The 27,291-nt window shown below is 43.7% G+C and overlaps 1 protein-coding gene across 3 annotated transcripts in view; it reads right to left on the reverse strand.

Moving 5' to 3' along the window:
• The window catches only part of COA8 (cytochrome c oxidase assembly factor 8), a 31,040-nt gene that overhangs the window by 2,140 nt on the left and 1,609 nt on the right, over nucleotides 1-27,291 (reverse strand). For 2 of the 3 annotated variants that reach the window (XR_011314737.1, XR_011314736.1), the window contains exons 2-5: nucleotides 15,052-15,249; nucleotides 11,818-11,881; nucleotides 10,474-10,564; nucleotides 6,776-6,968 (exon numbers count right to left, since the gene is read on the reverse strand). Coding sequence is in view for 1 of the 3 variants with exons in the window: in XM_069734691.1 (XP_069590792.1) it covers nucleotides 10,474-10,564; nucleotides 11,818-11,881; nucleotides 15,052-15,249 (353 nt within the window). In the remaining 2 variants the exon portion in view is untranslated. The remainder of the gene's footprint in view (nucleotides 1-6,775; nucleotides 6,969-10,473; nucleotides 10,565-11,817; nucleotides 11,882-15,051; nucleotides 15,250-27,291) is intronic. The other variant, XM_069734691.1, reaches the window with a different exon arrangement.

Genomic DNA, 27,291 nt, shown 5'->3' on the forward strand with positions numbered 1-27,291 from the left:
ATTTGCCCCATATAATGCTCCACAAATGCTGATTATGGCCCCATGAGATGCCCCACAGAGACATTTGCTTCATATGCTGTTGCTGCGATTAAAAAAAAAAAAATAAAAAATCACATACTCACCTCTTGTCGCTCATGCCCCCAGCACTTGCTATAGACACCTTTCCCCATTCCACTGCCGGGCGCCGCTGTGTCTTCCGCATCCTCTGCACTGAAGTTCAGGCAGAGGCCAGGGGCGCACATTAATCGTGTCATCGCGCCCTCTGACCTTAGCGTGGAGTGGGAGTGGAGTCGGGTCCATATTCTTACTGTAATGAGCGGCACCATGTGACCGCTCAACGCTTTAAGAATCTGCCGGCGCCCGGAGAACCAGGGACGTGCAGGAACCGCACCATGAGCAGGTGAGTATGATTAGACAGCTGCCGCTCCCACTCCCCTGCCGACCCCTGGGAATGACTCGCGTATAAGCCGAGGGGGGCAATTTCAGCCTAAAAAAAATGGGCTGAAATTCTCAGCTTATACTAGAGTATATACGGTACCATATATACTTGAGTATAACCCGACCCGAGTATAAGCCGAGGCAAACTGAGTAAGCTTATTGACTCGAGTATAAGCCGGGTATGCATTGTCTCCTCATCGCTGTTCTTCTATGCACGACTCCCCCTTCCCTGTCCTGGTATGAATGCCTCCCCCGTTCCTTCCCTGTACGCATGCAGGCCTCCTTATCCCCAATCCCTGTGTGCATGTTTCCTATTGGAAAAAAGAAAAACATCATAATCACCTACCTACGCGCCATGGGAGCTGGTACTGCATCTCGTTCCGAATGCCAGCGTCTGCCTTCAGCTCTTCCTGTGCTCAGCGGTCACGTGATAGCGCTCATTAAAGTGATGAATATGCACTCCATGCCTATGGGAGTGGAGACGCGTCCCTATTCATCACCTTAATGAGCGGTACCAAGTGACCGCTGAGCACAGGAAGAGCTCAAGGCAGACGCCAGCGGCTGGAACGAGATACAGTGCCAGCACAGAGGGTGCGCAGGTAGAGGAGTATGATGTGTCCGCCAGCTCCTGGCACCCGCTGCTCCACCGGCTTTCTGTACCGTGACTCATGTAAAAGGCAAGGGGGCGTTTTCATCAGAAAAAAAAATATGCTGAAAAACTCGGCTTATACATGAGTATATACGGTAGCTGTCAAAGGTACACAGCCGTACGTAGACCCCAGAGTGAGACATACGCTTTGGCAAAAATTAAGAGCCCACCACATCAAAACCCTGTCATGGGCAGCCCAATCTCCAGACCTGAACCCCATTGAAAACCTCTGGAATGTAATCAAGATGAAGATGGATAGTCACAAGCCATCAAGCAAGGAAGAACTGCTTACATTTTTGCACCAGGAGCAGTGTGAAAGACTGGTAGAAAGCATGCCAAGACACATGAAAGCTGTGATTAAAAATCAAGGTTATCCCACAAAATATTGATTTCTGAACTCTTCCTGAGTTTAAACATTAGTATTCTTGTTTCTAAATGATTATGAGCTTGTTTTCTTTGCATTATTTGAGGTTTGGAAGCACTGTGTTTTTGTAATTTTGACAATTTCTCCTTTTCAGAAAAAAACCCCAACAATTTATTGCTTAGAAATTCGGAGACATGTCAATAGTTTATAGAATGAAAAATTACATTTTACTCAAAAATATACCTATAAAGAGAAAAATTAGACAAACAGAACATTTTGCAGTGGTTTCTTAATTTTTGCCAGAGCTGTAAACCTCTCAGTCAAGTAATGATAACGCACAGTGTTAAGTGTAGACAACTTATAAACAAAGAGGACATACCATAAGTACACAGTAAAATGTGATGACATGGCAATAGTACAATATTTAACCATAGACCATAAGCTCAGAACTGACGCGCGTTTCACCAGAGGTTTTCACAAGGGAAACAAAGGATATTTAAAATATAGCCGGACCAATAAGAATTTCACATCAGTGGCAGCTGTCCCATGCATGGGTGGAAACACCAGCGCATATCCTAGCCAGATAGCACGTCTCCAAAGGAGAACATCCTCAGGGTATATGATGTCGGGCCGGAAGTGCAGCGCATTCCACATTGGAACGCAGATATAAATTAATCACCCGGAAATTAAGTGGGTTTCACAGCAGAACGCAAAGGCCCTATCAGAGAGCCGTGCTGTACCAAGTATCCAACTTGTGATCAGGGCTGTGGAGTCGGTGTCCATTTTGGTGGAGTCGAAGTCAGTGTCATGGAAATTGAGGAGTCGGAGGTTTGCCTTACTGAATCCACAGCACTGCTTGTGATGCCCAAATACATAAGCATATAAGGTGAACAAAATAGTTCTCCATCGGACTTTCTTCTGGGCTAAAAGCTTCTTCCAATTTACCCTTCTCTCATCAATCGAGATTTTATCTACTGACATACATGATACATATTTTGCACATGACACACTTTCACTTATTTTATGCACATATCTCACTGCTGCCTATATTAAAATTTCCTTTTTTTCTTTATATGTACCTGTGTCATGCACTTGTCACGTGCCTTAATATGTATATTATGTCTCTTTCCTATATGTCAGCTTTGCTTGGTACTTAGTCATATCTGGTTGTCCTCCTGATACACATTTCTTCTTTGTGCGTCTTACTCAGCCATATTCTATATACTACACACTTTATATTTATTCCCCTATTCTACCTTTTTCTGCACTATATACAGCACTTTTTTGCACACTATTTACACCCATTATGCATATATAACTCCAATGAACAATTTTACTTAAAGGGGTTTTAACACAAAGTTAATTTTAAAGTGGATTTAAATCAATAGATATTTGAAAAATAATTTCTACAATTGGATGTGCTTAAATAAAATTTTCCTGTGCTGACATAATCTTTTAAATGTGCCCCTGCTGTGTACTGTGTCATATAATGATCCTCTTAAAAGTATTATAATCCCTTATTAAAAAGATCATATACAGCTTATAGAACAACAAAGAAAGAGGTACTGGAATCCAAATTTTGCTAATTAATTTATCAAAGACTTTATTAACACATAATGAAATAGAAATATACAACATAAATATTACTCATAAAATAGAATAAATATCTATAAAAAAAAGTACATACCGTATATACTCGAGTATAAGCCGACCCGAGTATAAGCCGACCCCCCTAATTTTGCCACAAAAAACTGGGAAAACTTATTGACTCGAGTATAAGCCTAGGGTGGAAATGCAGCATTTACCGGTGAATTTCAAAAATAAAAATAGATCATTATTTCCCCATAGCTGTGCCATATAGTGCTCTACACCGTTCATTATTTCCCCATAGCTGTGCCCCATATAGTGCTCTGCACCGTTCATTGTGCCCCATAGCTGTGCCATATACAGTGCTCTGCACCGTTCATTGTGCCCCATTGCTGTGCCATATACAGTGCTCTGCACCGTTCATTGTGCCCCATTGCTGTGCCATATATGGTGCTCTGCACCGTTCATTGTGCCCCATTGCTGTGCCATATACGGTGCTCTGCACCGTTCATTGTGCCCCATTGCTGTGCCATATACAGTGCTCTGCACCGTTCATTGTGCCCCATTGCTGTGCCATATACGGTGCTCTGCACCGTTCATTGTGCCCCATTGCTGTGCCATAGACGGTGCTCTGCACCGTTCATTGTGCCCCATTGCTGTGCCATATACAGTGCTCTGCACCGTTCATTGTGCCCCATATCTGTGCCCATATACGGTGCTCTGCACCGTTCATTGTGCCCCATTGCTGTGCCATATACGGTGCTCTGCACCGTTCATTGTGCCCCATTGCTGTGCCATATACGGTGCTCTGCACCGTTCATTGTGCCCCATTGCTGTGCCATATACAGTGCTCTGCACCGTTCATTGTGCCCCATTGCTGTGCCATATACGGTGCTCTGCACTGTTCATTGTGCCCCATTGCTGTGCCATATACGGTGCTTTGCACCGTTCATTGTGCCCCATTGCTGTGCCATATACGGTGCTCTGCACCGTTCATTGTGCCCCATAGAAATCTCTGCCGCCGCTGCTGCAATAAAAAAAAAAAACCACATACTCACCTCCCTTGATTGCAGCTCCCGGCGTCTCGTTCCGGCGCCTCCATCTTCCCGGCGTCTCTGCTCTGACTGATCAGGCAGAGGGCGCCGCGCACACTGTATGCGTCATCGCGCCCTCTGCCTGAACAGTCAGAGCGCAGACGCCGGGAAGATGGAGGCGCCGGCCGGGAAGATGGAGCGGCGCCCGGCGGCTGGAACGAGGACAGGTGAATATGCTATACTTACCTAGTCCTGGCGATCCTCGCGCTGTCCCTCTGCCTGGTCTTCGGTGCCGCAGCTCTTCCTGTCAGCGGTCACCGGCACCGCTGATTAGAGGAATGAATAGGCGGCTCCGCCCCTATGGGAGGTGGAGCCGCTTATTCATATCTCTAATGAGCGGTCCCACGTGACCGCTGAAGAGGGGAAGAAGCTGCAGCACAGAAGCCCGTGGGACGGCAGGGACAGCGCGAGGATCGCTGGGACTAGGTAAGTATACCTCAGCGCCCTCACCCCCTCACCCGCCGACCCTGCCACCCACATTGACTCGAGTATAAGCCGAGAGTGGCACTTTCAGCCCAAAAATTTGGGCTGAAAATCTCGGCTTATACTCGAGTATATACGGTAGATACTAATGGGACAGATGAGCAGAAACACAAAAATGCTCTGAACTTGTTACATAACAATACGGGTAGTCACAGTGGACATATAGGCATAAAGCATTAACGTAGTTATAGACCGGTATATATCAGAAAAAATATATAACAAATATGATGGTATGTATATATTAAGAATAAGTGAACCCATATACAGTGCCATGCGAAAGTATTCGGCCCCCTGGATCTTTTCAACCTTTTCCCACATATCATGATTCAAACAAAGATACCAAATGTAAATTTTTGGTGAAGAATCAACAACAAGTAGAACACAATTGTGAAGTTGAGCGAAATTTATTGATTATTTAAAATTTTTGTGGAAATTCAAAAACTGAAAAGTGGTGTGTTCAATATTATTCGGCCCTTTTACTTTCAGTGCAGCAAACTCACTCCAGAAGTTCATTGTGGATCTCTGAATGATCCAATGTTGTCCTAAATGTCTAATGATGATAAATATAATCCACCTGTGTGTAATCAAGTTTCCATATGAATGCACCTGCTCTGTGATAGTCTCAGGGTTCTGTTTGAAGCACAGAGAGCATCATGAAGACCAAGGAACACAACAGGCAGGTCCGTGGTACTGTTGTGGAGAACTTTAAAGCCGGATTTGGATACAAAATGATTTCCAAAACTTTAAACATCCCAAGCAGCACTGTGCAAGCAATAATACTGAAATGGAAGGAGTATCACACCACTGCAAATCTACCAAGACCCGGCCGTCCCTCTAAACCAGTGTTCCCCAACTCCGGTCCTCAAGAGCCATCAACAGGTCATGTTTTGAGGATTTCCTTAGTATTGCACAGGTCATTGAATGCTTTCCTGTCCTGGTGATGCAACTGTGCAATACTAAGGAAATCCTGAAAACATGACCTGTTGGTGGCTCTTGAGGACCGGACTTGGGGAACTCTGCTCTAAACTTTCATCTCAAACAAGGAGAAGACTGATCAGAGATGCAGCCAAGAGGCCCATGATCACTGGATGAACTGCAGAGATCTACAGCTGAGGTGGGACAGTCTGTCCATAGGACAACAATCAGTCGTACACCGCACAAATCTGGCCTTTATGGAAGAGTGGCAAGAAGAAAGCCATTTCTCAAAGATATCCATAAAAAGTGTCGTTTAAAGTTTGCAACAAGCCACCTGGGAGACACACCAAACAAGTGGAAGAAGGTGCTCTGGTCAGATGAAACCAAAATCGAACTTTTTGGCAACAATGCCAAATGATATGTTTGGCGTAAAGGCAACACAGCTCATCACCCTGAACACACCATCCCCACTGTCAAACATGGTGGTGGCAGCATCATGGTTTGGGCCTGCTTTTCTTCAGCAGGGACAGGGAAGATGGTTAAAACTGATGGGAAGATGGATTGAGCCAAATACAGGACCATTCTTGAAGAAAACCTGTTGGAGTCTGCAAAAGGCCTGAGATTGGGACGGAGATTTGTCTTCCAACAAGACAATGATCCCAAACAAAGCAAAATCTACAATGGAATGGTTCACAAATAAACGTATCCAGGTATTAGAATGGCCAAGTCAAAGTCCAGACCTCAATCCAATCGAGAATCTGTGAACAGCAGTTTTCAGCTTTTTCCACAAACGATCTCCATCAATCCTCACTGAGCTCGCGCTGTTTGCCAAGGAAGAATGGGAAAAAATTTCAGTCTCTCGATGTACATAACTGATAGAGACATAACCCAAGCGACTTGCAGCTGTAATCACAGCAAAAGGTGGTGCAACAAAGTATTAAGTTAAAGTGGCCGAATAATATTGCACGCCCCACTTTTCAGTTTTTGAATTTCCACAAAAAATTAAAATAAACAATACATTTCGTTCAACTTCACAATTGTGTTACACTTGTTGATTCTTCACCAAAATGTACATTTGGTATCTTTATGTTTGAAGCATGATATGTGGGAAAAGGTTGAAAAGTTCCAGGGGGCACTGTATAGTACCTCACAACATAACCACCCAACTAATGGCCTAAGATAGATTCTAATCATCAGGGGACTCAGAGCACAGCAGTTGATAAAATATTTACATGGGTATATTACCTGTGGTCATGTTGTAATGGAGGTGGAAGCAAAGAGGAACCTCGACGCGCGTTTCACCGCTAAGGAGTTGCGGCTTCATCAGGAGGTGACTGGATCCCAGTACCTTTTTCTTTGTCTCTCTAATGGCTGTATGTGTAGTGGGTAATGTCTGTGTCTCAACGTGCAGGCACACGGTCTGATCATACCTCTTCTCCTGGGCAGGGGAGGAAGTAAAAGAGTATACAGACATTATAGCAGGGGATCACAGCTGATTTTTACTGTGAAGTATAACATTTCCCTGCCCGTTTTTAAACAATGTTTTACTTCAAAGAAATAATTATTTGCAATCTTGTGCTGTAATTTTTGTATACTCTCTTCCCCTCCCCTGTCCGGAAGCTGTGGTATGATCAGACCATGTTCCTGTACGGTCACACAGAGTCAGGGACACATTTCTAAGAATACCTCAGCACAGGAAAAATGTATTTAAACACATCCAATTGTGTAAATTATTATTATTCCAAGATCTGTTAATTAAAATGAACTTGTATGTGGGACAAACCCTTAAAGGATATAGAGTGCAATTATTGTTGTATATTTTGCAGCTTAGGTCCTGTTATGATATAGGTACACTGTTCTTTTATTTACTGGGTAACCATTGTCCTGTGACCATATGTACCGTATATACTCGTGTATAAGCCGAATTTTCAGCACATTTTTGTGCTGAAAACGCCCCCATTGGCTTATACAAGAGTCATTGTCCCAGAAAATGGCGGGAGAGGGGGAGCGGCGGAGTAACAGGTCACAGGAGCCGGTGGCTGCGGCTAAAGCCTGTGCCCGCTGCTAAAGATAAATTAATATTCACTGCACTGGCAATGAATATTAATTTCTCTTATATGTTATATGTTATGAATGTTCACCTCTCTCCACTTCAATAGGCGTGGAGAGAGGAGAATATTCATTCCCTTAATGAGCGGGGAAACGTGATCGCTCGGCCGCAGATGCTGCTAGCACTGGAACAAGATGCTGCGAGGGTGCACAGTGAAGGTAAGTAGGATGTTTTTTTTTTTTTTATGCTTTTCTCATGGGGGCCACGCAGACAAGGATGGGATAAGGAGCCACGCAGACAAGGATGGGGATGAGGGGACAATTCATACCCGGCATATAGTTGAGTCAATAAGTTTTCCAAGGGGGTGGTCCAGGACACAGCAGAGCTAGGGCGGGGGTGGTCTGGCGCACAACAGAGCTAGTGGGGGGTCCGGCACACACCAGGAGCTAGGATGGAGGTAGTCTGGAACATAGCAAAGCTAGGGCATAAGGGGTCCGGCGCACACCAGAAATAGGGTAGAGGTAGTCCGGAACACAGCAGAGCTAATGAGGGAGGAGGGAGTCCGGCACACACCTGAGCTAGGGTGGAGGTAATCGAGGACACAGCAGAGCTTGGGCGGGGTTGGTCCGGCACACAGCAAAGTTAGGGTATGTGCACACGTTCAGGTATTTTCGCGATAAAAACGCATTACAAACTGCAGACACAGGCATCCTATCATTTAGAATGCATTCTGCATTTTTTGTGTACATGATGCGTTTTTTCCACTAAAAAAAACGCATTGTGGTAAAAAAAAAGCAGCATGTTCATTAATTTTGCGGATTTTTCGCGTTTTTCCCCGCTATTCTATGCACTGGGAAAAAACGGGAAAAAAAAAAAAAAAAAAAAACACACACAAAACGCGCGAAAAAAACGCATGCCGATTTCTGGCAGAAATGTCCGGTTTTTGTCAGGAAATTTCTGCTAGAAAATCCTGACGTGTGCACATACCCTTAGGGCTGAGGTAGTGTGACACACAACATTAGTTCTCTGGTGCAAGGAAGAACAGTGGAAAGCACTGCGGAGGGATGTAGCAACCCGACATGGAGAACTGGGGACTGAATACACTGTATTCCAAATTATTATGCAAATTCGATTTAAGTGTCAAAGATTTAATTGTTTTGTTTTTCAAATAAATTTGTGGATGGTATTGTGTCTCAGGGCTCAATAGATAACTGAAATCAATCTTAAACACATGTGATAATTAGTTTTCCAGGTGATTCTAATTAAAGGAAAACTACTTAAAAATGATGTTCCACATTATTAAGCAGGCCAAAGGTTTCAAGCAATAAGAAATAAAAAGGATCTCTCTGCTGCTGAAAAGCGTTAAATTGTCCAAGGCATTGCACTAGGTATGAAAAAATTAGATATTTCACAAAAACTTTGTGATCATCATACTGTGAAGAGATTTGTGACTGAAACAGAGCACAGACAGAGTTCATGCAGATAAAGGCATAATGAGGAAGGTTTCTGCCAGACAAATTCATTGGATTAAGAGAGAAGCTGCCAAAATACCATTACAAAGCAGCAAACAGTTATTTGAAGCTGCTGGTGCCTCTGGAGTCCCTCGAACCTCAAGGTGTAGGATCCTTCAAAGGCTTGCTGTGGTGCATAAACCTACTATTCGGCCACCCCTAAACAGTGTTCATGAGAAGAAACGGTTGCAGTGGGCCCAGACATACATGAAGACTAATTTTCAAACAGTCTTGTTTACTGATGAGTGTCGAGCAACCCTGGATGGTCCAGATGGATGGAGTAGTGGATGGTTGGTGGATGGCCACTATATCGCAACAAGGCTGCGACGTCAGCAAGGAGGTGGAGAAATCATGTTTTGGGCCGGAATCATGGGGAAACAGCTGGCGGGGCCCTTTAAGGTTCCTGAAGATGTGAAAATGACCTCTGTAAAGTAAATAGCGTTTCTGACTGACAACTTTCTTCTATGGTCTAAAAAGCAGAAACGTGCCTTCAGGAGCAAAATCATCTTCATGCATGACAATGCCCCATCTCATGCTGCAAATAATACCTCTGAGTCATTGGCTGCTATAGGCATAAAAGGAGATAAACTCATGGTGCAGCCACCATCTTCCCCTGATCTCAACCCTATAGAAAACCTTTGGAGTATCATCCAGCACAAGATCTATGAGGGTGGGAGGCAGTTCACATCAAAACAGCAGCTCTGGGAGGCTATTCTGACTTCATGCAAAGACGTACAAGTAGAAACTCTCCAAAAACTCACAAGTTCAATGGATGCAAGAATTATGAAGGGGATATCACAGAAGGGTTCCTATGTTAACATGTAACTTGGCCTGTTAGGATGTTTTGGAGTTAAATAGCTTTTTTGTTCACTGAATGTGACCTCCTAATGCTGCAAATTCCACAAATGAGCATTTTCAGTTCTTTAAAACATATCAAAGGTTTAGAAATTCTACTGTGCCTAATAATTTGGAACAGTGCATTTTGAGTTTTTATTCATTTTGGAGATTATACTGTTGTCATTGGGAGGTTTCTTCAATAAAATTCGATGTATACTCTAACGGGTGATGACTTATTAGACTGACTCATTTGCATCGACCATTTAGGAAAATCCGAGAAAAATGTAATCTGCATTATAATTTGGAACATATTGTAGTACAATAGGTCGGGAGATGTGGCACAGGGGGGCTAGTTTGTTTCTGAGTTAGGGAAAACCAGTGAACATACAAAAGAAATGGGAAAAGTTTACTGAAAAATAAAAACCTCACAATCACTTTTACAAAAAAAAGTTTTGTATACCATCCTCACAAACATTTGCAAATATCCCATAATATACCATACACTGAGCACTGCAGTCCTACAGTGGTTCGGAGGATACAAGTACCTGTTATATTGTGAATGTTTGTTAAAGTTCTTGCCGAGGAAATCCTTATAAAAATAAGCCATCACTTCTGCATCCAGTGTCCTTTTCCGTCCTGTGAAGAGCAGAGAAGATGTTTGGCACATGGTACATTGGCAGAGTATTAATCATTACGATAAGACAGCGATGTGCGGTGAGTCAGACTTTATGTCCAAGATGGAGATAAACACATTCCTGTTGCCTTGAATCAGCAATTTCCAACCGATGCATGCGAAAAGGGGCTGTATTGCAACAGTTGGGAGAAATACCATGTACTTATAGTAGTGACATTGTCTTCTGTTACATAAAAGGGTTGTACACCAGGATAGATGTCTAATCTCTGGGGACCAGACAGCCTGGTGACCCCTGCAATCTATAGAACCCCCGGGGGAGGGGGGGGGGGGATTGGGAGGGGTAACAAGCCAGACATGGGACATACTGTCACAGTTGTCGGGTGACTCAGGACCAGGGGCTCCTTCCCTGTCCCTAACACTAGGGGGCGCCCTAGCTCGCCCTGCTCCCCGGGATACTTCAGATGGCGAAGATGCCGGGTTCTCCACTCTTGCCTTGTTTCCTGAGTTAGCCCCCCATCTGTTCTCTTCCCCAACCCAGGGAAGAGGGGGTCACTACTCTGCACCGCAGAACACCAACCCGACAAACAAGGAAACACAAACAAGGGTTAAAAGAAAACTCCAGGCATACAAAATATTCACTCACATATAACGGAGGAATGCACCGGGCTGTGAAGGTAGGGGAATGAACAAAAACAGAGAAGGATAAGGTATTACCACGCGTACAAACCTAGCAACAGTCACTAATAACTCCTTCAACTCTCCTACTCATGCGAACTCCTTTCCCTCCGTTTCCAATGCAGCAATAAAGCTAGCTCTGACAAGGATTAGTATCAGAGCCCAGATTATAAAAGGAAAAAGGAGTGGCTAACTGAGCTCCGCTGTCAGCACAGGGATTTCCAACATGGTCGATTAACTCCTGTTCTGCTAGAATAAACATCTAAAATGAAGGAGAAGTGCTTCTCGTCAGCGCCGGAGTAGGAGCAATCAGACGCTACGGTATTCTGGCTCCACATTGTCGCTGTAACCCGTGACACGTACATAATTTACTGGCGGGGATTATAGTCAGTTTTGCGATTGGGGCGAAAAAAAAAAGGATAAAGTTTTCATGACACAGAAATGGGTCCCAATCAATTATTATACCCAAAATGGGAGACCACCCAGGGCCTAATAATAAGGACAGTCACAAGACCCAGACTTATCCACAACCCAAAAACTGGAAGACGTACAGTCTGAAGCATCTCCCAGGAAGTCTCACCTTTCTCATCTCTCTGCCCCAAACCCAAGGCATGAAGTTTTGAGATGATAAATTCTTCTTTTTCCTAAAAAGAAAGAAATACATTCAATAATGATGATGGGGTTACAGCCTGCAGAATAGTCAGGCCATTACTCTACTAGCAAGAACTGAACTACACAGTCATGGCCGAAAGTGTTGGCACACTTGAAATTGTTCCAGAAAATGAAGTATTTCTCCCACAAAATTATTGCAGTTACGCATGTGGTTATACATATGTTTATTTCCTTTGTGTGTATTGGAACAGAAAAAAAAGAAGAAAGGAAAATAGGACATAATTTCACACAAAACCCCCAAAATGGGTGAGACAAAATTGTTGGTATCTTTCCAAAACTGAGTAAACAACTTTGTTTCAAGCATGTGATGCTCGTTCACACTCATCTGTGGTAACAGATGTGGGCGATATGAAAATCACACCTGAAACTAGATAAAAAGGGGAGATGTTGACTGCAATCTTTGCATTGTGTGTGCCACACTAAGCAGGGAGAACAGAGAGAAGAATTGTGAGGACCCGACAACCAACATTATTGTAAAATATCACCAATCTCCTGGTTACAAATCCATCTCCAGAGATCTTGATGTTTCTTTGTCCATGGTGCACAACATAATCAAGAAGTTTACAACCAATGGCACGATAGCTAATCTCACTGGATATGGATGGCAGAGAAAAATCAAACAAAAATTGCAACACCGGATAGTCCGGATGGGGAATTTTCTAGCACAATTTATAGGGTGCCAACACTTTCAGCAATGACTGTAGGTAAAATCCAGACTGGCAAGTGGCTATGTCGGGTCCACACAGCCACAATACAAGTTACGTGCCCAAAGCACCATACAGGTGAATGCATAAATTAAATATTAAAAATGAACCCATTTCTTAGATAAAATATTGTAGCTGTAAGTGCTGTAGGGCTTGCAAGGACTGCTCTGGAACTGGGCAGATTACTAGATACACCCAGCTTCAGTGCCCCTGTGCATCCCTGATGCTGCGGAGACAAAGCTGCCTCTGCTTGCAGTGTGATAGAGCATTGATTCTGGAGCGACTCTCACCATACAGCAAGCAGGGGCAGAGGACCGATGCACCCCTGAATACAACCCGAGAATAAACCTTTAATTGCCATCACTGGGTATGTAGATATTTTGAGGTTGAATGTGCAGCTGCAGGGTAGACACTATATGCGATATAGGCCACTCTGCTTGACTTGACATGTCCATAAGCCCTGCATATCCCAGTACAGGCCTAATTATATGGATAAAGTGCATATAAGGCTGCCGTCACACTAGCAGTATTTGGTCAGTATTTTACATCAGTATTTGTAAGCCAAAACCAGGAGTGGGTGATAAATACAGAAGTGGTGCATATGTTTCTATTATACTTTTCCTCTAATTGTTCCACTCCTGGTTTTGGCTTGCAAATACTGATGTAAAATACTGACCAAATACTGACAGTGTGATGGCAGCCTAACAAGCAATGAATGCAAGTAGTAGCATCTTCTGGCTGAAATAGCAAACTACAGTTGTAGCCAAAAGTATTGACACCCCTGCAATTCTGTCAGATAATACTCAGTTTCTTCCTGAAAATGATTGCAAACACAAATTCTTTGTTATTATTATCTTCATTTAATTTGTCTTAAATGAAAAAAACAAAAAAACAAAAAGAATTGTCCTAAAGCCAAATTGGATATAATTCCACACGAAACATAAAGGGGGTGGACAAAAGTATTGGCACTGTTCGAAAAATCATGTGATGCTTCTCTAATTTGTGTAATTAACAGCACCTGTAACTTACCTCTTTCACCTAACATGTGTTGGCAATAACAATCACACTTGCAGTCAGTTGACATAGATTAAAGTTGACTCAACCTCTGTCCTGTGTCCTTGTGTGTACTACATTGAGCATGGAGAAAAGAAAGACCAAAGAACTGTCTGAGGACTTGAGAAACCAAATTGTGAGGAAGCATGAGCAATCTCAAGGCTACAAGTCCATCTCCAAAGACCTGAATGTTCCTGTGTCTACTGTGCGCAGTATCATCAAGAAGTTTAAAGCCCATGGCACTGTGGCGAACCTCCCTAGATGTGGACGGAAAAGAAAAATTGACAAGAGATTTCAACGCAAGATTGTGCGGATGTTGGATAAAGAACCTCGACTAACATCCAAACAAGTTCAAGCTGCCCTGCAGTCCGAGGGTACAACAGTGTCAACCCGTACTATCCTTCGGCGTCTGAATGAAAAGGGACTGTATGGTAGGAGACCCAGGAAGACCCCACTTCTTACCCCGAGACATAAAAAAGCCAGGCTGGAGTTTGCCAAAACTCACCTGAAAAAGCCTAAAACGTTTTGGAAGAATGTTCTCTGGTCAGATGAGACAAAAGTAGAGCATTTTGGGCAAAGGCATCAACATTGAGTTTACAGGAGAAAAAAAAAAAGAGGCATTCAAAGAAAAGAACATGGTCCCTACAGCCAAACATGGCGGAGGTTCCCTGATGCTTTGGGGTTGCTTTGCTGCCTCTGGCACTGGACTGCTTGACCGTGTGCATGGCATTATGAAGTCTGAAGACTACCAACAAATTTTGCAGCATAATGTAGGGCCCAGTGTGAGAAAGTTGGGTCTCCCTCAGAGGCCATGGGTCTTCCAGCAGGACAATGACCCAAAACACAGTTCAAAAAGCACTAGAAAATGGTTTGAGAGAAAGCACTGGAGACTTCTAAGGTGGCCAGCAATAAGTCCAGACCTGAATCCCATAGAACACCTGTGGAGAGATCTAAAAATGGCAGTTTGGAGAAGGCACCCTTCAAATGTCAGGGACCTGGAGCAGTTTGCCAAAGAAGAATAGTCTAAAATTCCAGCAAAGCATTGTAACAAACTCATTGATGGTTACCGGAAGCGGTTGGTTGCAGTTATTTTGGCTAAAGGTTGTGCAACCAAGTATTAGGCTGAGGGTGCCAATACTTTTGTCTGGCCCATTTTTGGAGTTTTGTGTGAAATGATTAATGTTTTGCTTTTTGCTTCATTCTCTTTTGTGTTTTTTCATTTAAGACAAATTAAATGAAGATAATAATACCAAAGAATTTGTGATTGCAATCATTTTCAGGAAGAAACTGAGTATTATCTGACAGAATTTCAGGGGTGTCAATACTTTTGGCCACAACTGTATTGTGACCCTTTAATATGACTATGTCACAAAGAGGAGTTATACCTTAAGGAAAGTCAGATTTTGATTTGCCCAAAACTTTTGATTCCAATCTTCTGTTTCCTGACGCAGTTCCCTAAGTTTTCTTTCCAAAGGAGACTCATCTGTCGGAACAAAGTATTTTATAGGTCGAAGATTGGAATATCTATCGGGAGGACCAATCCAGTCATACTTTGAGTCCACAGGTGGGCAGAAGCTGGTAGCCTAAAAAGATTTAAAAAAAAAACAAAAAAAAAACGTATAACCTAAGTAAAAAAAAATAAAAAAATATGGCAAAAATATAATATGGCTGTTCATCCTAAGAGGTTTGCTTATTATCGTTGCTAGTATATTTGCATATACTTTTCCTTCAGGTCCAGTAGATGCATTACTGTATAGCAATAGTGCCGCCTGCTGGAGAACTCGTGTTCTAACAATCAGCATGAATAAAAGAAAAAAAAAAAATTATAATATATATCTACTATATAATTGTCTAAGGGTCACTTCCGTCTGTCTGTCCTTCTGTCTGTCTGTCACGGATATTCATTGGTCGCGGCCTCTGTCTGTCATGGAAATTCAAGTCGCTGATTGGTTGTGGCTCTTTTGCCGCGACCAATCAGCGACGGGCACAGTCCGGAAGAAAATGGCAGCTCCATTCTCCCCGCAGTCAGTGCCCGGCGCCTGCATACTTCCCTCCGGTCACACAGGGTTAATGCCGGCGGTAACGGACCGCGTTATGCCGCGGGCAACGCACTCTGTATCCGCTATTAACCCTGTGTGTCCCCAACGTTATACTATTGATGGTGCCTATGCGGCATCAATAGTAAAAATAATGTAATGTTAAAAATAATAAAAAAACTAAAAACTTGCTATACTCTCCCTCCGTTGTCCGCTGAGCCGCTCGCGCCTGCCATCTTCTGTTCCCAGCGATGTATTGCAAAATTACCCAGAAGACTTAGCGGTCTCGCGAGACCGCTAAGTCATCTGGGTAATTTCGCAATGCATCCTGGGAATGGAAGATGGCGGCAGCGGCGCGCCTATCGACGGAGCTCCGCTTGATCCAAGGAGGTGAGTATATAACTTTATTTTTTTTAACAGGGATATGGTGCCCACACTGCTGTATACTACGTGGGCTGTGTTAGATACCACGCGGCTGCTATATTTACATAGGCAGTTATATACTCCGCGGGCTGTGCTATACATTACGTGGCCACTGTTATATACTGCGTGGGCTGTGCTATATGCTACGTGACTGGGCAGTATACTACGTGGCTTTGTGCTGTATACTATGTGACTGGGCAATATACTATGTGACTGGGCAATATACTACGTCACTGGGCAATATACTACGTCACTGGGCAATATACTACATGGGTATGCATATTCTAGAATACCCGATGCGTTAGAATCGGGCCACCATCATATATAGCTTACCGCTTTGAAGAAACAGGAATACATATGCCCATAAGGGATTGAATGTATGCAATATTGTAACTGAAGAAATCTGGAACTTTTTAATGGATAAATAAAAGGTATAGTTTACTCTACCATTGAACTGATTGTTGGAGAAACAAAGTAATATATAATATATACATTACTTTGTTTCTCCAACAATCAGTCCAATGGTAGAGTAAAATATACCTTTTATTTATCCATTAAAAAGTTCCAGATTTCTTCAGTTACAATATTGCATACATTCAATCCCTTATGGGCTCATTACTGTAATGAGCGGTAACGGTGACAGCTCAGTACAGGAAGAAGCTCCGGCGCCGGGAAGCAGGGATGTGCAGGGACCGCTCCAGGAGCAGGTGAGTATAACGGGGAGAGGAGCGCTGCGCGATATTCACCTGCTCCCCGTTCTGGCGCCGCTCCGTCTTCAGCGTCTTCTGCAGGAACACTCAGGTCTGAGGGCGCGAGGACGTGGTTAGTGCGTGTCCTCTACCTGAACGTCAGTGCAGAAGCCGCTGAAGACAGCAGCGCCGTAACGAAGTCAGGTGAATATTGAAAGTGAAGGGGACCTGAGCGACGGAGAGGTGGAGTATGTGTTTTTTTTTGTTTTTTTTATCGCAGCAACAGCAAATGGGGCAAGTGTCTGTATGGAGCATCTTATGGGGCCATAATGTTGTGCAGCACTATATGGGGCAAATGTCTGTATGGAGCATCTTATGGGGCCATAACGTTTGTGCAGCACTATATGGAGCAAGTGTCTGTATGGAGCATCTTATGGGGCCATAATCAACATTTGCACAGCATTATAACCTATATGCAGGATTATATAGGGCATATTTTAATATGGAGCATCTTATGGGGCCATCAAACTGTATGGAGCATTATATGGGGCTCCTGATTCAATATGGATATTCAAAAACACTTAACCTACTAATGTCTCAATTTTACTTTTATTGGTATATATTTTTACTTTTGACACTTACCGGTAGCTGCTGCATTTCCCACCCTATACTCGAGTCATTAAGTTTTCCCAGTTTTTTGTGGCAAAATTACAAAATTAGGGGGGGGTCGGCTTATACTCGAGTATATAGGAGATATATATATATATATATCTTCATTCTCAGGATTGGTGGGGTCTCAGAGGTTGGATAGCCTCCAATTGCAACCTAGTGGCTTATCACCATATAAAATGGGACTAGCACTTTAAAGGGACTCTGTCACCTGAATTTGGCGGGACTGGTTTTGGGTCATATGGGCGGAGTTTTCGGGTGTTTGATTCACCCTTTCCTTACCTGCTGGCTGCATGCTGGCTGCAATATCGGATTGAAGTTCATTCTCTGTCCTCCGTAGTACACGCCTGCGCAAGGCAAGATTGCTTTGCGCAGGCGTGTACTATGGAGGACAGAGAATGAACTTCAATCCAATATTGCAGCCAGCGGGTAAGGAAAGGGTGAATCAAACACCCGAAAACTCCGCCCATATGACCCAAAACCAGTCCCGCCAAATTCAGGTGACAGGTTCCCTTTAATCATACATGTTAAGCTTCTCTAACCCCCTATTAAACTTGTAAGGCTGAGTTCACACTGGCGACTGCAGTTTCATTACAAAAAAAGAACAAAACTCAATGATGAGATGGATCTGACTTAAGACGGCCTGTAATGAAGCCCGACAGACCCAGTAGGGCTGGAAGCTCCCCTACACAGACAGGCAAACAGGATTGGTGCTGCTGGGGCCACTTTTTTTTTTGCGGTGGCCTGTCTGCAGCTTTCTTTTTCCTACATGGATAAATAAATGTGGTATGCAGAGAAAATAGCCAGTAGGAAGGTAAAAAGGTGCTTACGGAGCTATACACACACAAAAGGGAGAGACCTGTCAACAAGGGAAGAGGAGAGGAGCAGGGAGTAGTCTTTTTGACTAGTCACTTGAGCAGTATGGTCCCGAGATGGTTTAACATGCATTGTAGGTTGTTTCCTTAGCGCAAAAACTGGATTTTCAAAAGGGTATTCGTTTACAGAAAATTAGCTGCATTTTTACGGTGCCAGCGAAGAGCATGAGCTTTTAAGAAATTTCATGCACATGCTGCGAAATATCGCAATTTAAAGTTGACAGGACCTGAAGGATAGAGATCTTGTCATGGGTTTACGGCGACAGAGGGGGCCAGAACACCATTGTTTCTGATTTCACGTACTCCTGCATTGATTAGAAGCACTTCACCATCGTATTAAACAGTGAAGGTTTCTGCTAGTAGCGCAGGGGTTAATCTGTTCAGTTGGGAGCTCCTGTAGCTTTCCCGCTTTGCTGGTCTCAGCTGTTCAGTGTTGGCCACTCCCTTCTACATACTCACCTCTGGCAATCGGGGATTGTCAGTGTTAGTTTTATACTGCCTGGTTCTGGAGTTGTTGATTGTTTGAGGAGGCGTTTGGAGAGTTGGTTCAGAAGACTGATGCTTGGTGATTTGTCCATGTGCATTTCCTCATCCTCTCCTAGTTTTTTCCTCCCTTTACTCCCCGGTGTTCCACTCTGCTGTTTGTGAATGCATATTTGAATGATTGGTATTTTCATTTATCCTTGTATATCTTCCATTGTTAGTCTGGTCTGTGCATTCTTAGACACTTCAACTCCCCACTTTCCTTGGGGTGCGGGGGGGGATGGAGACAGATAAGAGCTGACTTAGAAGCTAAGTCAAGGTACGTGGCCCCGGTGAATTCACCATCAGAAGTAATTGATGGAGCAGGGACAGCTAGGGTGCCCCTAGCTTTAGGAATAGGGAAGGAGCCCCTAGCCCCGGGATATCCTGCAACAGTGCCTTGACATCTGCAGCATGTAAATTTATGCTGCAGATATAGGTGCGAGTTATATCTTTTGCTGTGCGGCTTCCCTGTCTCTTTTTCGCAATATTTGCAGTGGCATATACAGCTGAAGGGTATCACTATGGGACCTCAGCTCCCGGAGTCACCAAAGCCAATACCTCCGTGTCTCAGCATTAGAGTAAAACATATCTGGATGAAATGAAACATGCTAGTGTCCAAAACATTCTGCCCATGGTATGGGAAACATCTATCAGCTGTCAGATTCCCTTTAAGGCAGTTGTCTCAACTTTCTGATTGAGTACAATTGCAACGTGCTTGGAAAAACAAGAGATGAATTTCAAAATTTGCTTATTAAAAATCCTCTCTGTTCTCAAAAAAAGAGGTAATTTTCATCATATGGACTGCAACTTCAGCCGATCTCTTAAAATCAAGAATAAAAATAAACATTGGAGTGCTACTTTAACCCCTTAATGACCGCCAATACGTCTTTTAACTGACCTGAGATATAAGAGAATAGCCTCCCCACACAGATGACAATCCAGCATCTGTTGGTTGTACACTATAGCTGACAACTTGCTGTATCAGCTACGATCAGTATTTGCACCTTCTAAATCTGTTTAACCCCTTAGATGCTGCTGTCAATAGTGACTACATCATTATAAATGGTTAACAGAGTGTGGGGGCTTCTTCTTTATCCCAATTGGTGCCCTCAGATCATGATTTTGTTGTCCTGATGTTTGCGATGGCAATTCATGACCAAATAGCGGCCCTAGAGTCAGACGGCTGTAGTAATCTGTTTAGAAGTTAGCAACATTTAGGTGGTAAAAATACACATTTTCATTTCTGTCATGCCACTTTGCATTAATTCCTGTAAAGCACCTGAAGGGTTAATAAACTACCTGACAGCAGTTTTCAATATGTTTATGGGTGCTGTTTTTAAAATGGTATCACGTTTGGGGGTTTCCCAATATATGGGACCCCTAAAGTCACTTCAAACATGGATAAGTCCCTAAAAAAATAAATGTTGTAAATTTCTTTGAAAAAATGAAAAATTGCTGCTACATTTTTAAACCTCCTAAAATGCTAACAAAATAAAATAACATTTTACAAATGGTGCTGATGTAAAGCAGACATGTGGGAAATGTTATTTATTAATGGTTTGCTGTTGTATGACTATCTGGATTAAAGGGATAATCATTCAAATTTAGGAAATTGCTAATTTTTTACCATTTTTCTCAAATTTTTTATATTTTTTATAAATAAACACAAAAAATATTGAACTAAATTTACCATTATCATAAAGTATAATGTGTCACGAAAAAACAGTCTCAAAATCACTGGGATTTGTTGAAGCGTTGCAGAGTTATTACCACATAAAGTGACACTGGTCAGATTTCAAAAATTTGGCTCGGTCACTAAGGGGTTAAAAAGGAGTATCTCAAAGGTGACAGGCTTACAATAAGGAACCTGGTTAGAATAGCAAATAACAGGAACCAAGTCATGCCATGATTTCTCTGAGATTTAACAAATCAGAGAAGTGAAAGAAGAATTAACCAAGAGGTTTTCAAGAGGAAAATCAGATCTGTGAGGCCCAAAGCACGATACAAGGAAATTCCTCAGGCAGATTAAGGTCTCAAGAATGAGCACACACACATCCAATAAGCTCATTCTCATATTTTGATGGGGACATAGAAAGATTTTCAGTGGGAAGTTAATATCAGTTATGGTAGTATAGATGAAAATGTTCCACGTTTTCACGAAAAAGTTTGATTAGTCTGCAGCGCAAAGCAGGCCACAATATTCTCGTGCTTGTGATGGGTCATCGAAGATCATGGCTATATCAGTGATCAGTCTTAAGGTACCGTCACACTAGACGATATCGCTAGCGATCCGTGACGTTGCAGCGTCCTCGCTAGCGATATCGTCCAGTGTGACACGCAGCAGCGATCAGGCCCCTGCTGTGCTGTCGCTGGTCGGGGAAGAAAGTCCAGAACTTTATTTGGTCGCTGGACTCCCCGCAGACATCGCTGAATCGGCGTGTGTGACACCGATTCAGCGATGTCTTCACTGGTAACCAGGGTAAACATTGGGTAACTAAGCGCAGGGCCGCGCTTAGTAACCCGATGTTTACCCTGGTTACCATCCTAAAAGTAAAAAAAAAACAAACAGTACATACTTACCTACAGCCGTCTGTCCTCCAGCGCTGTGCTCTGCTCTCCTCCTGCACTGACTGTGAGCGTCGGTCAGCCGGAAAGCAGAGCGGTGACGTCACCGCTCTGCTTTCCGGCCGCTGTGCTCACACAGACAGTACAGGAGGAGTGCAGAGCACAGCGCTGGAGGACAGACGGCTGTAGGTAAGTATGTACTGTTTGTTTTTTTTACTTTTAGGATGGTAACCAGGGTAAACATCGGGTTACTAAGCGCGGCCCTGCGCTTAGTTACCCGATGTTTACCCTGGTTACCGGCATCGTTGGTCGCTGGAGAGCGGTCTGTGTGACAGCTCTCCAGCGACCAAACAGCGACGCTGCAGCGATCCGGATCGTTGTCGGTATCGCTGCAGCGTCGCTAAGTGTGACGGTACCTTTAGGCGAGCTGGGTAGAGTAGCTGGAATATGTGCATAAAGTGGAGAACGCTTTTCTTTTGGGGAGACAGAAAAATCTTGGAAGATGAGGATTCATCGATTGTATTTTTAATTGTCTCCTTAACATCTGATCTTTTGGTTAAAACTGGAAGAAACGAGCTATTACCTGGTGAGATTATATATATATATATATATATATATATATATATATATATATCTATCCGGTTCTCTCTCTAGGGGCCAAGTCTGTAGGCACGTTAGGTAGTTAGATAGCTGTGGTGGAAAGCTCAAGTTGAAGACCCAAGGCTGTTGGGAGGGTGTTTTAATGAAAATGAGCAATGCTTTCTATTGGTTTTAATGTCGCCAATTCTCTGTTTGTTGTTGGTAACTTAAGCTAGGACTTAGTTTATTGATGGCTATGGTAAATCTAGTCCCTTGCCCAGCACAGGGAGCTAGTAGTCATAATCCTTAGGTTACTGAAGAAACTGAGTGACAACCATGATTATCTTCAGACACCATAGTAAAGAAACAGTTGCGAATCTTGAGCTCGAGTGTGTAAACCATTTGTAAGTAGACACTTCTGTGCCTGCTTTAGTAGATTGGGAGCTGCCTTGTGATCTTCTTCCTCTTTTGGTCATCTCTGTGGCTGTTTTATGAATATACTGTTTCCATCATCCCATGAGATCTTTCAGACGGTTGCAGAAAAAAATAGCATTTAGACTACACGATTATCTCAAATGTTCCTGATACTCGTGCAGTGTCAAAAGGCTGATGATCACCTTAAGAACGGTTTGTTCAATGGGTGAAATGATCTTAAGGCTGGCTTAAAAATTATGCCTTATCCTATGAAAACAAGAAATATACTTCCAAGTACAATCTATTGGTGATCGTTCTTTGCAGTCTATTTGTTTCAAAAGGCTAAAGAGCATAGTGTATCCGATCGGTGGTCATTTAATGCCAATTGGGTAGTGAAAGCCCATCTTAAAGAGGGGGATATAAAATTACATACCGTAGTTGGAAACCGTCATTAAAAGGTTTAAGATTAGATCCTGATTTATATACAGTAATAGTAACAGGGCATTATGACTTTGATGGTGTTGTAGGACTTGAATTACTGTTCTTTGGCATTGGGAGATATTTTAACATCTTTTGGCTAGGAAGAGCAGGGAGTTATTTTGAGTTCAAGATTTATTTTCTAATGTCAAGTACAAATGTTAGTGATTATTTAAAATTTCAAGCGTTGAGAAGACAGACCACTTGATAAATTGGGCTCTTCGTAATATATGTCTGGCCACTTGTTTTTATATATGTCTCAATATTCATATGACGACTACTTGGTGGTGACAATGTAGCTCACAGTCACATCTTCCCTTTCGACAAAACCAGTCAGGCAGGCTTCCTACAGTCCAAGCGAAGGTCTTTGGTGATGACTAGGTCCTCGGTGAGTTGAGGCATGCGGAGTAAGCGCTGAGCTCCGAATTCTTCTGAACGCATCAATGGGATTCGATGTCTCGGCCATGCAGCTAGCTCAATTAAAAGGTATTCTTCTGGATGTAAGAGAATTGCAGGCTGTATTGTGAAAAATATCTGCCGAATGGGATTTAATGGTCCAGTTTCATCAAGTACTATGTTCAGGACTCTTTCACCCTCTCTCCAGTTCACTCCAATCCTTATTGGCATCAGGCTTCGTATGTGAAGCACACATCTTCTAGGTCAAAAGCTGACGAGAGCGCAAGGCGTCTTTTGGGAAAGTGCGGCTTGTGCACTGGGTTCCCGAAGGTAGAAATTTTGAGCTCTTTTCAAACACCATTTTTGATCTGGTGGACATTCTTCTTTTATGGCCTTTTTCATGTTGGATAGTGAGAAAAATTATAGAGACGGCTATCTGGAGCTCTGGTAAAACGCAGAGATTCAAGATGTCCCGTCACTTGGAAGTCCTCATTATGTTATTCTAGCTGAGCCAGCTGGAAGAAGTTTTCTGAAATTGGACAACTCCTTTAAGGTTTATTCCGGCATCTTTTCCAGGCTTCTTTGTTCGGCTAAATGTACAGACGCAGTGTATGCTAACCCGTATGGGGAGGTCAGCGATTTCTTTAAAAAAAAAAAAAAGTGAAGACAGATCGTTAGGAATTAAATAGTCCTTTCAACAACCTTTGCAAATGTAAATCAAGAGCATATAGAAATAAGCAACGTTGTAAGCCATATTAGAGAAAAATGATTTGATCCACTTTCTCCCCTCCTGAACTTAGCAGTGAATAACAGATACAATCTATACCAGTCTAGAAAGATTGCCAACTGAGGTGTCAAATTACAGCTTCTAGTGTTTTATCTCACAGTAGCGCTGGATTCACAGCTACACTACACAGTACATGTGCCACATAAAAACATGACTTTTAGGTTTGTGAGTGTAGAATATAATTGTTTACTCTAGCTTGATTGTATGCATCTGGTCCACTCTTAATTCTCTGACCAAGATGAGCAGAGACCACCCCTCTCTGCTTCACAGCTGAATGCACTTAGTTGTACATATATTGCATAGTACAAGTCTGCTATGACTTTAGTCTGCTGTGTGATTCCTATAAGTGTGTCCTAGAAGTGTGAAGATTAATTTAGAATTAAAACCAGAATTGACCCAGAAGGAAACTGAAGGTAACTGGCCAGTCACTGTAAACAATGTTTGTTTGTTTTGACTTTCACCCCTATAATTCTTCACTTTCTGCAAACTCCCCTAATCCCTACTCCTAGTAAAGACCTGTTCATCTCTTCAATCCTCCCCATCCATCTCACCTCCTCAGAACTGTTCCTTAACACACAATCCTCTGTCTCCAAGCACAGACAGCCACCTCATGCCCTCTCCTGCTCCCACCTGCTAACACTTTCTCTGCTCCTTCTCACTGCTGGTGATATCTCTCAAAATCCTGGTCCTCCTCACCACATCCCCACAGTCAGTTCTACCTCCCATCCACGCTCTATGACAAATTTCCGTGTAACTTCTCTAACCTTATACCCATTCGCCCAGCCCCCCGCATCCACAGTCCCACTAACAGGAGCACTAAGGAACGCTCGCTGTCTGCAACAAGCTTTCCTACATCCACGATCTTTTTGTTACTACCAAACTTTCCTTCCTCGCCATCACCGAAACCTGGCTCATCCCTTCTGACACTGCCTCTCCTGCTGCACTTTCGTATGGTGGCTTCCACCTTTCTCACACACCCCACCCCAGCAGCAAGCACGACGGAGGAATTGGTTTTCTCCTGTCAGATAACTGCTCCTTCACCCCAATCCCACTGCCACCCTCCCTTCTTTTGAGGTGCACTCTGTGCGCATCTATGCCCCCACCAACCTCCAACTGGCTGTCACTTACCGACCCCCAGGGCCAGCCAACACCTTCTTTGACCACTTCACCACCTGGCTACTTCATTTCCTTTCTGCGGACATCCCCCACTATCATCATGGGTGACTTCAACATCCCCATTGACACTTCCCTCTCAGCTGCCACTAAACTTCTATCTCTCACTTCCTCCTTGGGCCTCAATCAATGGTCTTCTGCAGCCACTCACAAAGATGGTCACACATTGAACCTCATCTTCACCCGCCTCTGCTCCCTAGCTAACCTCTCTAACTCACCTCTTCCTGACCACAATCTACTCACATTCTCTTCCCTCTCCACTCCAGGTCTACAATCCCCACCCCACAAACTTTTGCACACCCTGCAGAAATCTTAAACACATCGATCTACACTCACTCTCTGAATCCCTCCTCCCTCTCACGGAGATAAGTTCCCTACACAATGCGGATGACACTGCCGCTCTATATAACACCACAATAGCTGCAGCTTTGGAATCTCTTGCCCCTCTCACACATACCAAAGCTCGCAAAATCAACAGACAGCCCTGGCACACCAGCCTGACCAAAAAACTGAGGCGAGCTTCCAGGGCAGCTGAGCGGAGATGGGAAAAGATCCCACACCAATGAGCACTTCATCGCATTCAAACAGTCCCTCACTACTTTCAAGACCACACTCGCCACAGCTAAACAAACCTACTTCTCATCTCTCATATCCTCCCTGTCTCACAACCCTAAACAGTTATTCAACACCTTCAACTCTCTCCTCCATCCCCCAGCACCTCCTCCCTCCCCACTCATCTCAGCTGAAGACTTTGCCTCATTTTTCAAGCAGAAGATTGAGAACATCAGAGACCGTTTTAGTCGACAACCCCCAGAGCCCTTCCTCCCAACTACCCAGCCCTCCACCTCAAAAACCAACTTCTCCACTATCACAGATTGACTCTCCATTCTACTCTCAGGACCGCATCTCACCACCTGTGCACTTGACCCGATCCCATCCCACTTCATCCCAAACCTCGCCAGTCTTCATCCCAACCCTAACCAATCTCTTCAACCTATCACTAACAACTGGTGTTTTCCCCTCAAGCTTTAAACATGCCTCAATCACACCTATCCTCAAAAAGCCCTCTCTTGACCCATCCTCTGTATCTAGCTATCGCCTTATATCACTTCTCCCCTATGCCTCAAAACTACTGGAACAACACGTCCATCTTGAACTGTCCTCCCATCTATCTTCCTGCTCCTTTTTCGACAGCTTACAATCAGGCTTCCGGTCACACCACTCCACTGAAACTGCCCTAACTAAGGTCACCAATGACCTATTAACCGCCAAAGAGCAAGCGACACTACTCTATCCTCCTCCTCCTGGACCTGTCCTCTGCCTTTGATACAGTGGACCATTCCCTATTACTACAGACCCTCTCATCACTTGGCATCACAGACTTGGCCCTATCCTGGATCTCCTCATAGCTAACTGACCGAACATTCAGCGTCTCCCATTCACACACTACCTCCTCATCTCGCCCCCTATCTGTCGGAGTCCCGCAAGGTTCAGTTCTAGGGCCCCTGCGCCTCTCCATTTACACTTTTGGCCTGGGACAGCTCATAGAATCTCACGGTTTTCAGTATCATCTCTATGGGTACCGTCACACAGTGGCATTTTGATCGCTACGACAGCACGATCCGTGACGCTCCAGCATCGTAACAATATCGCTCCAGCGTCGTAGACTGCTGTCACACTTTGCAATGTACGACGCTGGAGCGATAATTTCATGACGTATGTGCGATGTAGAAGGCGTTGGTTACTATGCGCACATCGTATACAATATCGTGCACACCTTTGTTACACCATGCGATCATGCCGCCACAGCGGGACACTCGACGACGAAAGAAAGTTTCAAACGATCTGCTACGACGTACGATTCTCAGCGGGGTCCCTGATCGCAGGAGCGTGTCAGACACTGCGAGATCGTAACTATATCGCTCGAACGTCACGAATCGTGCCGTCGTAGCGATCAAAATTGCACTGTGTGACGGTACCCTATGCTGATGACACACAGATCTAAATCTCTGGACCA

This window comes from Ranitomeya imitator, chromosome 1 (assembly GCF_032444005.1).
Source record: "Ranitomeya imitator isolate aRanImi1 chromosome 1, aRanImi1.pri, whole genome shotgun sequence".
Taxonomy (NCBI): domain Eukaryota; kingdom Metazoa; phylum Chordata; class Amphibia; order Anura; family Dendrobatidae; genus Ranitomeya; species Ranitomeya imitator.